This window comes from Aythya fuligula, chromosome 15 (assembly GCF_009819795.1).
Source record: "Aythya fuligula isolate bAytFul2 chromosome 15, bAytFul2.pri, whole genome shotgun sequence".
Lineage (NCBI taxonomy): Eukaryota > Metazoa > Chordata > Aves > Anseriformes > Anatidae > Aythya > Aythya fuligula.
In genome coordinates, this window is record NC_045573.1 from 11,901,155 (window position 1) to 11,916,860 (window position 15,706).

At 41.0% G+C, this 15,706-nt stretch overlaps 1 protein-coding gene across 1 annotated transcript in view; it reads left to right on the forward strand.

The window, feature by feature from the left end:
* The window catches only part of C15H16orf71 (chromosome 15 C16orf71 homolog), a 95,237-nt gene that overhangs the window by 20,297 nt on the left and 59,234 nt on the right, over nt 1–15,706 (forward strand). Inside the window, exon 10 of the mRNA XM_032197773.1 lies at nt 9,081–9,272. Coding sequence (XP_032053664.1) covers nt 9,081–9,272 — 192 coding nt within the window. The remainder of the gene's footprint in view (nt 1–9,080; nt 9,273–15,706) is intronic.

The following is a 15,706-nucleotide window of genomic DNA, read 5'->3' on the forward strand; positions in this document are numbered from 1 at the left end:
AAATGTTTTTCTATCAAAGGCAACTGTTAGCTGGCACAGGGCCTGTATTTCTGGCCTCCTCTTCATCTTCCCACATGGTACCAGAGTAGGAAAATGGGAGGATTTGTTGGCAGAGTCCTTCGTGCTTAGGTTGAGTTCAACTGATTTATGGTCCCCTTGGTTGTGGTTAACAAGCTAGAGGAACTAAGGCTGCTACTGCCTCTGCCACAGCCCTGGATGTCGCAGATGCATCCTGAGGATTTGCCTTAGCAGGCAAAGCAGAGAATCTAAGCCTTAAAAGTCTTTGTCACAAACAACTTCCTTTCTACAGGCATTCTGCTTGCTTGCTCTTTGTGTTCTCAGAGTAATAAATGTTACTGGAAGTGTGTGCTTTGGCACGCTTTGGGCACAGATAAATGCAAGTCAGGAACTTTACATCCTGATAACTCTCCCAGTATTTCTGTGCATGCAGCAAGAGCAGTTAAACATGACATACACTAATCCTGCTTTAATAACCTGTTGTCTGCTTCAGCAGGTTTCTCAGCCATGTTACTGCACCTGTGCACAGAACCAGGAGACACTCGCTCTGTACTGAACACAGCAGGACTAACAAAATGCTGTAGAGAACTTCTTTGCATTTAAATGTCCACACAAAGACCCGGTCTGGTTGTTTAGCAGGGGCTTCCACCTTTGTCCACTGTACTTACCAGCTATGGAAGAATGGGACAGTCAGGTCTTTTCAGAGATGAGATTTTGTGCTGTTTTTCTGATGGGAGTTTGAGATGGCCATAGGGAAATGTGAATTATTTAGTCCTTTATATTTTCTGACACATCTTGGAGGAAATTAAAATGTGTTTATTTTATTTTTTAATATACTTCTGCATGATCGTGACAGATGGGAACATTCATTGTTGCTTCTTAAGGGAAAGGGTAATATAAGTAAAAGAAATATAGTTACCAGAATTACATGTGTGAACTTGCTGCCAGTAGAGGTCCTAACCACTCCTCTGTTCACATTAGAAGAATGGTTCAGATTAAACTTGAAGAGAAGACAATAGAGCAAGATGTCCATGGGCTAATATTTATTTCTCATTTAGAAGAGGGCAGGAGGAGAGAGAGCCTTTTTCGCACCTCGTGTCTCTTCAGGCCTTGCTCTTTTATAGGTCCTGTGTTAGCTGGCAGAAGGACCAGCTACAATAAGGTTGTAATGCATATGAACAAGTGCCAGTCAAATTTACTTATGTAAAGAAATACTTTCTGCCATGAGCATCTTCCTTGGAACTCCCAAATGGGAGTTCCCATTTCCTGGCCTTACCTCATGGTTGAGAGCTGTGAGGCTATTTGTAGATGAAAGGAGGTTGAATGTGGCCTTCTGCTCTTCCAAGGGGCTGTTCAGGCATGCCTGACGCAGCTGTAATGCTATTGTTAAAGAAGCTTTACAGTTTAAACTGCAAAGTTTAAACTGTAAAAGTTTCCTAGTTTTTCCTCATGCCCGCTTGCTTAGCATCATGACTTTGGTTGGACCACAGCCTTGAACCTTGACATGTAGGGGGATAAGCTTCGTTACAGCTTGTAAACACTTTATTACAGAAATAATTATAGAAACATTCTTAGTGGCAGGGCTATTGAAAGGAATTCAAGGCTTTGTCTGAAATTACCAAGTGGAAGAATCTTACAGTTAGCTTTATTTTAAAAACATAAAGCTCTGTCCAGCGATGTGCCAAGCACTTGGAGTTCCCACAAGATTTGTTGGAGATTGTAAGCACTTAGGAGTTCTCAAAATCACAGATGACCCATATTTACAGCCTAGAGAATTCAGAGGTCCAAAGGGTTGTATGCATAGTATGTTGCAGCTGGACACAAGATCACACAGCCTGTATGACAAGCTGGACACAATCCATTTATGAACTGGCAGCCGAGAGGTTGAAGAGCAGGCCACTTAAGCTCTGGTAAAACTTCTGGATAAATCAGCTGAGCTTTCAGCAAACCAGCAATGCTGCAATATGTTGTATGGGTAGTCCAAACCAGTACCTGTTATCACGTTCGCTCTGCAGGGTGGCTAAGCTCACTCTGAGTTTGGGCATGACACTGCCTCCCAGCATGGCTTTTTCCTATGTCCATTAGCGTATTGCCCTAATCAGGGACTTGGCAACATCACACTGGGAGGGACTTAAGTACTACAACTCTAGGAGCTGTAGAAGGACTCAAAAGAGACTGCATAGTTAGCTCCCCACTTTTTTTTTTTTTTTTTGGGGGGGGGGGGTTTCCATAGACTATCAGAGAAATACATGACAAGATAAATAGGGTTTTTAAAATAGAAAAAAAAATACAGCTTTACCTAAGTTGATAAGCATATGATGAATTTCTTGGAGTATCAAACTACTCGTGTCCTTTTAGCAGTATTTAAAGCCAGCAGGGAACAGTTGTGAAATACCAGCCTAGTTTTCAGATGGCTGAGGACCGATTCCATGCTCTATCACAGGTTTTTGAAGTGACTGTGTATAATTTCCTTCCCTGCTGCAGGTATGGAAATGACAGCATATTTCATTTGTGAGACAGTTTGAAATCAGCTGAAGAACAATAGAAGATAGAGATACTAGTGCTTGGATTTTAGACATGATGCTGTTTCAGTAATGTTTAAAAAAAAATTCTTAATCTTTCTCGGTAATTTTACTCTGCTCCTCTTTGGGCTATTTTACAGGCTTTTGATATTTAATTCAGTTAGCGGGGATCTAGGGTAAGGAAATGTTTTACTCACTTTGCAGTTCCATAGAGAAATAATCCATTCCAGAGCCAAGACTAAGGCAAAAGTTCCTAATTCCCAGTACTGTGTTCACATGAAATGTGTAAGTAATTTAATTTCTTTTACATATTTCAGCAGCTGCTTGTCAACCAGGAGTAGAAACTCAGTAGAGCAGGAGCTTTTTGTTATGTGTGCATAGAATACCAGCACAATGAGGCTGTGAATCCTTCCAAGCCTAAGTGTTACTGTAATGTAAACACCAATCATGGAGAAGGCACTTCTCATTTTTAATGATTATGTCTCAGAAATCAAACAAAATCAAATGGGATTCAATGCTACTTTGATTTAAATTTTAGTGCAATTTTCAGAGCATTTCTTTGTTTACCTGAGGAGTTGAGTCTTTGACAGAAAATTTTCCCACTTCTAGCTAATAAAGAAGAAATTGTGTGTAAAACAGCTGCTTCTTGCATGTTATTTTTGCCAGTTACTTGAATGTTTTTAGCTGCATTCAGACTTGTTGCCAAATGGCCTCAGTTTACACATTTTTTCTTGAATATATTTAGGTGAAAAATAACCATTTAAAAACATTTTTGATTAGTTAATATGCTTCATAACCACACAAACATTCTGTGTTCTCATGAATTATGTTGGAATTGGTCCAATTGGTCCTCAGTCATCTGAAAACTAGGCTGGTATTTGACACGTACTCCTAGCTGGCTTTAACTACTAATTAGAACATTCTATGTGCTAATGAAGTATTTCAGGGAGCAATTTTATCAAGGAAGTCGTAGCGGCTCTGACTGTGCTTTCCCCATCACTGCTGCCTGATAGATGTTCTTGTTTCATTCATACTCTTCTGATCTAGTGATCTCAGAGTGACTAGAAAAATGTTGTCCAAGAGAGACCATTACCTGGCTGTGTAAGGCTCTCAGATGGTGATAATGTTCCCAACCCAGGACAGAGCAAGAAATCCCAGTAAGTCTCACACTGGCATATATGAGAGACAGCGTGACAAGGGCAGTGCTGTGTGCTTGCATTAGGAGTACTGGCAGCACAGGCAAAAGTTGAGCAGGTTAGGACAGAGAGCATACCCTAAGGTACAAGATTCTTATTTAGGACCAAATGCTTGATGCTGTGGACTTGTCTTGTTCACTGCAGACAACAACAACAACAACAAAAGTATGTTGAATTTTGGGCCAAAAATACTTTTCTCTCTGTGTGAGCCTGAATAATTACACAGTGTCTCTCTAACATATTCTTTGGGTCACATCCTTGATGCTCCTGCCAGAAAGGTTATATATTTTTTTGTTAGCACAGATGAGCTAAATGTTAATTCTAGAATTCTAGTGAAGCAGGTGAAAAATCCCTTATAGGGAATATAGGATGAGATAGGATGAAAAGAGATTGTTGTAGAACAATGACACATCCTGACCCAGAAACATAACTGATCCTGCCTATCACTGACTGACTGCCAGAGCTGTGGTGGATATAAAGCTACTTCAGATTGCATTTGGGGTTGACAATGGTCGGGTGGCAGCAACAATAAAAGGTGTACAAAGTGAGGTTTTCTGTCCTTGGTTCCTGTGCCACACAGAGCTCAGTTTCTTCCTCTGTGTCATCTCTGAACTGCATTCCTATGCTCAGTAAATGCTGGTGGTGAGCTGACATTTCACTCTGACACTTACCCTCTTTGTGCTCCAGTAGAGGTGCTGGCTAGTTTTAGCACCTCCATGATGCCAAGGATGGATAGGTGTCTCTTTCTGAATCAGAAGAAATAATATTCTTCATGCCAAAGATTAAGAATAATGGTCTAGAACATTAAAAGAATTTTCAGCAAAGAAATTTTTTTTTTTTTTTTTTAACTTAGGGCGCTACATATTGTGTGAGGTTATCTGGAGAACAACCAAGATCATAACAAATAATGCTTCTGTTTCTCAGCACTTTGAGTTCCTGCAATCTTTCTCTGGGAGAGTTTTCTGCTTTGGAGGATTGTACCTCCTCCATTTTAGCAATCTGAAGCTCAGTTCAAATAATAAAAAAAAAAATTCAATAATATCTTGCTACCATTATATTTTTCAGGTCCATAACCTCAGCACGGTTGATATTCAGAAAGCCATTCGTGCTATATAGAGTGAATCTAGTACAAAAATGCATTAACAGAAAGACCATTCAGACCATTAACATCAATCATACTCTCCTTTTTATTATTAAATGTTGCCTTTCTAATTACAGTATGTTCTGCCAGTTGCGTACAGGAAATGCAGATACTTTCCGCATTCTTATCTGTTCTCCCACTTTGCAATGATAAAGCAGTTCTTTGAATAGTTTCACGGTTTATTCCACCATCTAATGTGGAATTTCAGATAATCTAGCAGATGGCATTGTCATCATTTTTCCTTCCCTACAGAATGAAAATGAACAAACACTTGACATTTCCAATATGGCTTCATCTAATGCAAGAATTTTTAGAAGCCATGAAAGCGTTATCTGCTTTGGTTTGGAGAGAGGGGCACAAATGTTAAATGTATCCCAACTATCTACTGTCCTACATTAGCAACATGACTGCATGGAAAATAGATGTATCACCACATAATCAGCATGCTTGTGTTTTGTACTGTGAGCTGTGCCTCCAGCGAAGCATGAACATGCAAAGCTAGAGCTATTTCAGCATGAGAGTATAGAATTTTCATTAGAGAAATTAGCTAGAGCTGCTAAAGTACCTAGAAATCAGTTCACATTTACAAACGTACAGCAGATGCATCATTTGGCAGAAGATTTCTGCAGTCAGTAATTTGCCATTCATCAGGGATTGCCTCTGAAATCTGCGATCCAAGCTAGGGTGCGGATGACATAGGAGGATAAATTTAGACATGGCTGAAAACAATTATTTTGATTAAGCCTTCAGCCAATGAGAGGAAGATTCTTCCTATTCCTCCCCTTCCCCCTCATTCACCTCCTCCAGTAAAGAAGGAGGAGACTCAGTAAGTATAACTTATATGTTTCACATGCAGCAGATGCTTTCATTTAGCTCTCCATGCTATAGAGTCTGCTCAGCATAGTAGAGAGTTTATTTTGATTGAACACGATGCCTTCTTTAGCATTAGCATCAGTTTAGTTTGTATTGGAAAAAAAAAAAACTGCTAGAAGGAAAATGCTAAAGTTTTTTTTATTTGCAAAAGAGAGGCTGTATCTGTAAAAAGTTTGCTTCTCCTTGACCTACCCTTCCCCTGGGAGATAACCCTCAGCCTGGGTGAGCTGATTCTGATGAGAAATACTGACTGCTTTTTTGGATCCGTGCAGTGATAGGAACTTTCCAAGCACGTAATGTAGAGTGTTTTTCAAACAGCAGTTGGATGGCAATCACTTTCACTTGCCATTGGCCTTATACCTAGCTGGGAGCCAGCAGCAAAGTTCTTAGCTGGCCCCCTTGGCTCCTGAGCTGCTGCTCTGTCGTTCCAGCCTCTAACAGCTCTGATAATCTTTCCCAGTTCTAGGGCAACAGAGCTGTTTGTCCAATGCGGTGTGCGGGTGTAGTAAAAGCAGTGCCAACTAGTCTTTTCAGAAACCATCAACAAAAGCATCATTTAACCAATTAGAGCTATTTTATTAGAAACAAAATGACATTAGTCTTGGCTGACAAACTTGTATCCACTAAGCTTCAGCTTGCTGTGATTATAAACAGTTCTGATTAAAAAAAAGGCAGATCTGTGCAGATCCCTTTGAATTGCTTTTTGTTTTTTTTTGTTTTTTTGTTTTTTTTTTAGCTGCAAGCTAGAAGACATAGGTATCCATAAGGCATCTTGCAATTAATTTCTCTTTCTTTCTTTTCAGTGTGGATTTGGGGGTAGGTTATTTAATTTTTTTTAAATATCTATTTAACATGACCTCTAGACATGTTCTTCCTTGGCTGCTCAGTGTGCCCAATGCTTCTGCTTGCGCGGTTGTTGTGTCACAGTGGAGAATTGTGGCCAGAACTGGGTGTGGAAGGGTGGATGGAAAATCAAGCTGAAGGGTTGTAAGCTGCAATGTTGTAAACTATAATTGCAAAATAAAATAGCAAGCACTTTGGAAATAGGAAATTTTATCTTATTTACTCTATGGTAATTGCTGGTACTTGAGTACAATCAGCTGCAAGCCTGTCTGTGATTGACAGCACAATTCTAGCCAGAGCAACCAAAAATAGCTCAGGATTTCAGTCATTTCTATCTTTTTACGATCTAATACTGTCACAAAAGTCAGTGTAACATGTAGGGAAACTGGACTCTCTTCGTAGGTAGACTAGGTAAATTGGACAATGCTGAGCAAAGGCATACTAAGAAAGCACTGAATGTAGCTGACTTCAGCAGTTATTGCCTGGAATTAAACAGGATTAGCTCCTTTTCATTTTTTTGTTCATTAGTCTTAGTATTTCTGCAATTAGTTAAGTTCTTTGCCTAGATCTTTGTTGGGTAAGGAGGCTGACAGGAAGAAAAGGGCAAAGAGCAGTGTTCAAAGCCTCATTTGCTCTCAGGAAGAACCTTAACAAGTGCAGAAGTGAAATTCTTATCTGAGCTTGGTCAGAAAACTTACTGAGCCCTCCCATGCCACTGGGCCAAGTAGATTTGCAAAAGTTTGAAATTTCCTGCTTAAGGAATAGATCCTGGTTTAATCTTTAGCTCTCAAGTTACCTCCAGTCATTGATTGCACTCCCCATATGGTTGCTGAGACAGGAAGAAAGAATCACGTCTCCAAGCAGGCTACAGAAGAAGGTCATATTTTTCTAAAAGTCTCCAAGTTTCTTTTCAGGCCTCTTTCTTGGAGAATTATGATGGTAGTGTCAAAGCCATGTTAGCTCCCCAGGGCTACAGTAACATGAGTACTACAGATCTGCAACATCAGAAGATTTTGCATGACTATTTTTCTTTTATTACTAATTGCTTTTTATTTGGTGCTTGTAGGCCTTAGCAACAAAATAACTGGGCAACACAGTAGATCTGCTTGTGGCTTTGTATTTATGGGTGGTGTGTTTTGTTTTTTTTTAAAACCATTTTAAGGAATCCTGTGTTTTGAGGACAGGCACAAAAGTCAAGCTACATTAACTTGTCAAATGGATTAGTCATTAAACACCTTTGTGAACGTTTAAATTCAGAATTAAAGTGGCTTTAATTGGATTTAGCTGATTTTGCTTCCAAAGTACATCCAGGTAAATCAAATTAAGGTTAATTCAGTGTAAAGGCATGGGCAGACATCCTCATTAAGGGCTACTTGGAGCAACTGGAAACAACTGCCCAGCTGCTCCTCAACACCCTTCTGTTCTCATTGCGCTCCTCCTGTGTTCCCACAGCTCAGCTCACAGAAAGGGGAGCCTGCTAGCCTCGTACTACAGTAGGTCACTTCAGATTGATTCTGCCCACCTTAATTAGCAGTGTAGTCTGCTGGCTGATTGCACTGATGTGCACAGGAAGTGCAGTCTCGTTGCACTTTGCTGACTGAAGTGGTGAGCATAGCCTTCATCCGATGCTGTAACTAGTAGCTTGGAAATAACATCACCATAAACAGCTCCAGCTATTTGTAAATGAATGTGTGTCGAAGCTTGTAGAATACATGCTCTCAGCTTGCCTTGGGGGGGGCCCTTAAGGTCCTTATTCAAGGATCGTACCTGTTGAGGAACAATACTCATATGTGTACTGGATAATCTTTGTGACTTTAGGGACTAGTTTCCTAATTTACAGAAGAAACGTCAGGAGCAGCAGGCTGAAGATAGATAGGAATTGCTAGCCAGCTAATAATTACAGCTATTGCATCTTTGGAGAAACAGAAGAGATCGCTTAAACTGTAATCCCACAATTCAGGGTTGGGGCTGTTTGTTAAAGAACAGGTCTCCTCAAGGAGATGGATTGCATCCAAAATAACCAAGTATCAATGCTAAAGTAAAAGACAGGCAATGAATTCACTTGAATGTATCATCATCTGTGAATGAGGTATGTAGATGAAGCAGAAAATGATGAAAGTTTTGACACTTCTGCCATGCTTGCCTTGAAGGCGTTCACTGATTTTTAAAAGAAATAGTGCCAAATCTTAAAGAATACAGAGTAAATTTTATCATGCTATATCCAGCTGTAACCACGTAATCTTCCATTTACCGAGTGGTATTAGGCTAAATGAAGACCCAGGTGACAGCTCTCCAAGAAAAACTGAAGTGCTCCAGAATGTGTCACTGATATAATGACCTCGCTTTTTTGGCTCCCACTTCCTCTCTGATAAATGCTCACTAGATATTAATTGTTCCTCCTATGATGGCAATGAATATAATTCATTCGTGATGATGAACACTGTTCCAGTAATCCAAATGACATTCTTTTTCTTTTTTTTTGGACAGGAAGCCTCTTATTTGCCAGATATTGACACATTACCTAGATCAGCCCCTATGAAAAATGAGGTGCTGCTCATGACAATTTGGCTGTCAAGTTGTGGCCAGGTATCTACAGATCAGTGCAGTGGGCAGGTGCCTAACGTGGAGCTGAGAGCAGCAGACATCTACAATGCCCTTGTGACATGGCTTCTGTCTCTGGTGAGTATGTGCAGTGACTGCACAAAAGAAGGTTCTGCATGATTAAGGGTGTGCTTTTCCCTCCTGTGAATAGGTTCTCAAAATTGCTTTCTTCCAACAGCTACAGAACAGTGGTTAAACGGAGGGGAAATTGTGTCCTACCTTGTCTTTAAATGCAAGTTTTGCTGGATTATGCCTGTAGTTTACAAAGAGTGTGGCAGAGAAAGTAAAAATAAATTAATTCATTTTAAAAAATAGTGAAGCAGACTCAAAGTAATCAAAAGTGATTAGTGAATGCAGAGGGCTAAGTATTATACTTCGTCCACAGCAAAATGGAGACATTTCCATCCTTTCACTTGTCTTGACACGTCTATTTAAGAACAAATCCTTTCTGATAGCCAAGAGGGCAATGAACAAGTGCTGGTCTGTTTTGTCTTAGTTGTCCTTTGGATCACACCTTTTCCACTCTAAAGAAACCTTCACTCTTCCCGTTCATCTGATGCTACCCTTTTCCTCTAAGAAAAATGGGAAGTATTTTTTCTTTCCCCCCATCCTGCATTTTGGCCTTCTTATCTTCCCTTGTTAAAGACGTTGGCATACCTATCCATGTGCTCAACGTAAATTTCACCGTGAGTGGACAGCATGCACAAGGCTTTTAAATCACTTAAACTCCACTTTAACAGTATTAATTGTTAATGATGTTCGTGCTTCCATTAAAACATTGCCAACATTCCTTAATGTTAGTTCAGTGCTAATGAAAATTGCCACTTGAACAACCCCAGAGTCTGAATCTTCCATTCGGAAAATAGTTAGCTCATGAACAGCTGCAGTGTGAGGTTTCTTCCCTTTACTCCCACTTAAAATGCCTGAGCTCTGACTTGCAGCAGCTCTCTTCAAGCCTGAAAGGGCATCTCAGCTTCCAGGGTTCAGCGTTGCCTCTATTAAGAGGGTCAAATGTTGTGATGGACTCTATGTCCAGTGAAAACTGGGATAAAAGCCACAAACTGATTTCAGACAGGTTCCAAAACAGCTGCTGGATAGCAATGAAAACGTCTGTGTTTCTGTAACGAAAGAAAAGTTGAAGCATTTTAGACCAAATTCTCATCTGCTGATCATCTGTGTAATTCCACTGAATCACTGGCTTCCTGGCTTGTGTAAATCAGCATGTCTTTATTGACTTCCTTGAAGATATGCTGATTTCTACTAGTGGAGAATGTGGTAAAGATGACAGCATTCTCCAGTAGCAGAACTACTACAGAAATTCCCATGCGAAACCAGTATCCAAGGCAGTCAAGGACTTGGTAGTGCTATTTTGAGTGATACAACCGACCTATTCCACAGTTTGAAAATGCACTCGCACCTTGTGTTGAGAATATCTTTTTAAAGGCATTTATCTCACTGTAAATAGCTTTGTTTTATGTATGCAGTGAATAGCAGAGCTATTAATCTATCTAGAGATCACAGTGACAGTGTAAACCATGAGAACAAGGCTTAAGTGGTTTCAGTATTCACCAGAACCCTGGGAAGGAATTACAGTCCTGTAATTCAAACTTGCCTGTCTCTTCATCTAGTACACAATCTGCGTCAGGGATCTTTGCTTCACATGGCTGCTGCTCTTTCTTGTGGCTTTGGTTGCTTGTGTCTGACTTTCTGATGGTCCTCTGCCCTCTTTTCACCTGCTACCCAAGTTTCAGGATGCTTTGCAGTGCTGTGATGTCTTCCCAGGCTGTTTTGGGTATCTTTTCTGTCTTTTTTCTACCCAACAGTAAGGTTTCTCATGTATTTCATTGCTGAAACGCATCCTGTTTCAGCCTCATTTGGGGCAGCCTTGTGAGCCAATAAGTGGTCTCTACTCCTGGAATCCTGTCTCTGGAACAAAACTGATGCTCACAATAAAAGATGCCCAGTGTTCATCTTGAGGTTGGCACAAGTCCCTTTTTATCCTCCTTGTTTTGGATCAGATGTGTATATTGGCAGATAGAATGCCTCCCACACATAAAAAAATCTGTCAGAAAGAAATCACCTCAAGTCTAACTACAAGGTGGATTCACTGAACAGAGATTGATGGGGTTCTGCCTTTTAGAGATCCCTAATAGGGAAGATGAAGTCTTATTAAAGATGCCTGCAATAGCTCCTCAGAATGGCGTAATCACTGAGCACTGTTTTTTGAACCGAGATCGGACTGATTTCATTATCATTAACAAAGGCAGCATGCAGTGCCACGAATGGGCAGTGTTGACAGGGACTCGGTTCTCATTTCTTGCTAGACTAAAGAACAAATGTAGGTTCTCGCTTTCACTTAGTGAAACTGGTGGAAGTCAGAGCTTGCAAGTCACGAGAGTCCTCACTGAGAAAATAAATCCTATGACTTATCAAAACCTACATGTTATTCCTATTTAATTTGGTCTTTATTGATTTTTCTAGTGGCTAAACCATAGCTAATCCACTAATCAAGTGAGAGTGCTCCCTGGGTTATTGTATATTATATGACTACTCAAAAGCAACAGAGCAAGATAAGGGGTTACCTTCAGTCTCTAAATACAACCATCTAAAAATGAAATTATGTTCAAATGGATTTACAGGTGCCTCCTGTGAAAATTAAAGGTGGACCCAAAGCTCCGTTTCAGGTGGTAGGGCTACAGCAGGCCTGGCAAGAGGATGGATTGGCCCTATATGCTTGTCTAATGGCACCAGATGAATCTCCAGCCCAAAACAGCACCAAGATCCCGAAGATTAAAGTAAGTAGCAGCCTTTACACTTGCTAGTCATACAGAACTGCCACAGGCAGTTACTGCTATTTTTCACTAGAGACCAGGCTTGAATATGCCAATTCAAGCTCAAATTTCAGTGAGCCAGGACAGAAAAGCATAAGTGCTGCTCTAAATTAGAATGGGGGAACAGCCCAGTACTGTGTGAACTGAAAGACTGCTTACAGCTAATTGCCAACTCAAGCTGTCCTCAGTTATGCTGAATTTAGATTATGTGCAGATGAGGAACCAGCTCTATATGGCGAAGTCTTTTGTCTCTGCTGCTCATTAGCTGTTAATATATTTTTGGTGGCTGTAACCCCACAGTGCAGGGACTTGACTGAGGAGACATATGTTTGCGTGTATTATGTTTTGTCCTGTTATATTTTAACTGTGTGAAGAGTGTGGCCTATGAGAGGGAATGTTGTCTTGCTATTTGGTTCCCAGGAGTCAGGACCCAAAGATAGGACCCGAGACTCTGTTCCCTCAACTCTGCTAGACTACAGAGTCTGTGCTGTGCACCAAAACACCAAGCTGAAAGGTCTAGCACAGAAGCTGAAAATCTAGCATGTGTAGGTGGCACAGTGTATTGTAAGGCATGATGTGAGCTCGTGTCCTGAAAACAGCAGAGCTGTGAAATGGAACAAAGTGGGGCCCAGAGTTGCTGTCTTTTAACAGAGCTAATTTGAAACAGATTGCATCAAGATGCTCAGAGTATCGACGATTTTGTTTTCCTTTGTGGAGACAGCTTGTTAGAGCTGAGACCCACTGTGGCCTTGCTACTCTTCCCTGGTAGGGATACCTGGCTGCCCAAAGCCCCATCCAGCCTGGCCCTGAACACTTCCAAGGATTTCCAGAAATTCTGTAAGGAAGAATTTCTTCCTTATATCTGGTCTAAACCTACCCTCTTTTATTTTAAAGCCATTCCCCCTTGTCCTATCCCTATAGCCCCTGACAAAGACTCCCTCCCCAGGTTTCCTGAAGCCCCCTATAGGCCCTGGAAGGCTGCTGTAAGGTCTCCCTGGAGCCTTCTCATCTTCAGGCTGAACAACCCGAGCTCCCTCAGCCTGGCTTCGTAGCAGAGGTGCTCCAGCCCCTTGATAATCCATATAAACCTTCCTCTGGACTCGTTCTAATAGGTCCATGTCCTTCTTGTGGGGGGACAACTTGCTTCAGCTTCCCTTGTTCAGCTGCAATGAGCATTCCTTGCTCGCAGCTGCCTGTCTATCAGCAGTAAAGATTGAATTTCCCATGATGTGTCATAAAGCCTGGAGTATGACAGCTGCGGCTCCAGTGCTTGCACACGTAAATGATTGATGCTGGCAAAAATGTTATGATTAAAACACTACTCAAAAAAAAAAAAAAAAAAAAAAAACACCTTTCAGCTAGTGTTTGGGCATCTGTTGGCAGAAGCAGCAGAGCTAATGAGGCTAAGCAGCCTGCTAGGCTGGACAAGGGCTTAGTGTTGATTTCTGTCTCAGGTGACTCAATTCCAGATGTTTTCTGTGAAACAAAGAAAACAGGAACAGGGACTAACCTGTCTCCTGTCCAGTTGCCTTATCACTCTCTGCTGATCTTAGATGAGGAGCTGACCAGAGTATCAGAACTGATGAGCACTGAGTATGCTCAAAATATGTATCTGGTGTCAAATAATTGAATGAACTCGTGAAGCTGCAAGCCCAGGCTGCTCTGAAGGTTTGCTTGGAGCCGGGAAGGATTCTATCACAGGTTGTCAGAACGAGCCTTGTGGAGTTTCCAGTCCGCATATAAATTGTAAATGCTTGTTTACTGCCCAATTTCCAGCCACTAATGTTGCTGTTGAGTCCAGCTAGCGTGCATGGAAGTGAACAGGCAAGGCATTTGGATGGTATTGCTCAAAGCAAGACTCCGTATAACTGAAGTTTCCTCTTATTGGAGGCTCTACCGTGTGTCAGTTTGATAACAATGACTTTTGTCAGTTTTGCTTTCTTGAGGCATTTGTAAAGCTGCTGCTCTTTCCCCAACGGAGATTTAAGCTGATAGGAACAACAAAAGTCTTTCAGAAACGTCAGCCCACAGCAGAGGTGAGGAAAACGACTAGTCCTAATGGGGAGACTAGCCCTGCCTCCCCACTCCTCCCCATGAACAGCTTCAGCTATTGTTGGAGAGAGATGTGGTAGACTTTACTTTTCACACTTAAGTCTTCAGTCTCGTACTGTAGAGTTAATGTACGATACTTCAATGGTGGAATCGGATAATCAAATTATTCCGTTGTGGCATTTACTGATTCTTGTTCTGTTTGTCTCCTGTTGGCGCAATAAGAACCAGTTACCTGGGCTTCCTTCAAAATATGAAAATCCAGGAAAAATTGGGGTTCCCAGGCATTATTACTGCAGCTACTGACTCCAAGAATGACTATAAAAATGTAGGAAAATTTTCCTTACCTTTTTTTTGTATTGTGTAGAGAGGCATACCAAGTAGTATAAATTTTAACCAACTGCATCTGACAACTGATATTTAATGTTTTTAAAGTGGAGGGTCCAGGGTCCATTTTCAGTGCCAAAGATGGAGATGTACAGACTACACAGCTTACTAGGTAGATTTTTGCTTATTTGATGCTAGGAAGGAAATGCCTATCTGTGTGTCTGTACTTGTATCTTGTGATAGCAGCAAAATGACAGTTGTCCATGGATTTTGTTCAGATCATAACATGAATATGATTTTTACAGCAGATATTGGATTGCTAGAATCTGAGGACCTATCTGTATCAAGAGGGCAAGATTTCACCTTCTTCAGCTTGCCTCACTGATAATTCTCGCCCCTGGTGTGACTGAACACCCTGAGCGTGTTCATCAGTCTCATTGGCTTTGATGTATTTGATTGTGTGGCTTGGTGCCTGCCCTAGCGTCACAGCTCCAATGATGCTGGGGCACAGCTCATCACCAGCAACTGGAACAAGACAGCCTGCTGCTTTCACGTAGCTATAGTGTGCTGCTGGTTGGTTTGGGGTGTTTCTTTGCTTGTTGTGGTGTTTTTCTCCAGTTACTAGTTACTGGAGATGAGCTACATTACAGAGCTGTAAGCCACCAATTTTTTATTTACCAGCTTCTTCACTGCCATCTATGTCTTTCATACGGTTACGAATATAATAACGGTTTCTCAAGGAAAAGCTCCTGTCCTAAGCAGATTAACTTTCGATGTATTCAATTATGATGACATCTGTTTCTCTATCAAATGCTTCTGCAATGTTTTAATCCCTTTTGGGGGGTTTAGTTTTGCTCGTTTTATTTCAGTGCTCCTTCCAAACAATTGAGAAAAGTGGGAAAGATTTGAATATTCCTTCATGGTTTTGGTTTCTTGAGTTGTTAGAACAAATGCTTTTACACCTCTTGTAATTTCTGCATGCAGATCGACAAGCTGCATTTACAGGCATGTCTGATGGGAATTAGATTTGTACAGAGCATGCTTTCTAAGAATCTACTCAGCATTCCCAATTAGGCACACTAGCACCACGCAGAGCAGCATGGTTCTTCTCTGTATGCTTTGATCACTTAACAATTCCGTGGTGGTTCAAAAGAGCTCACGATCTCTGTCATTCGATTTGGGGCTTTTTTTTTTTTTTCAGTCCTTTACTGCTCGAGTTCTAATTTCTAGGTGCCGTAATAGAGGATATGGAGAAGACGCTTTGCATAATTGCTAATTCTGTTCATTTCTGATTGGGTTTCATTG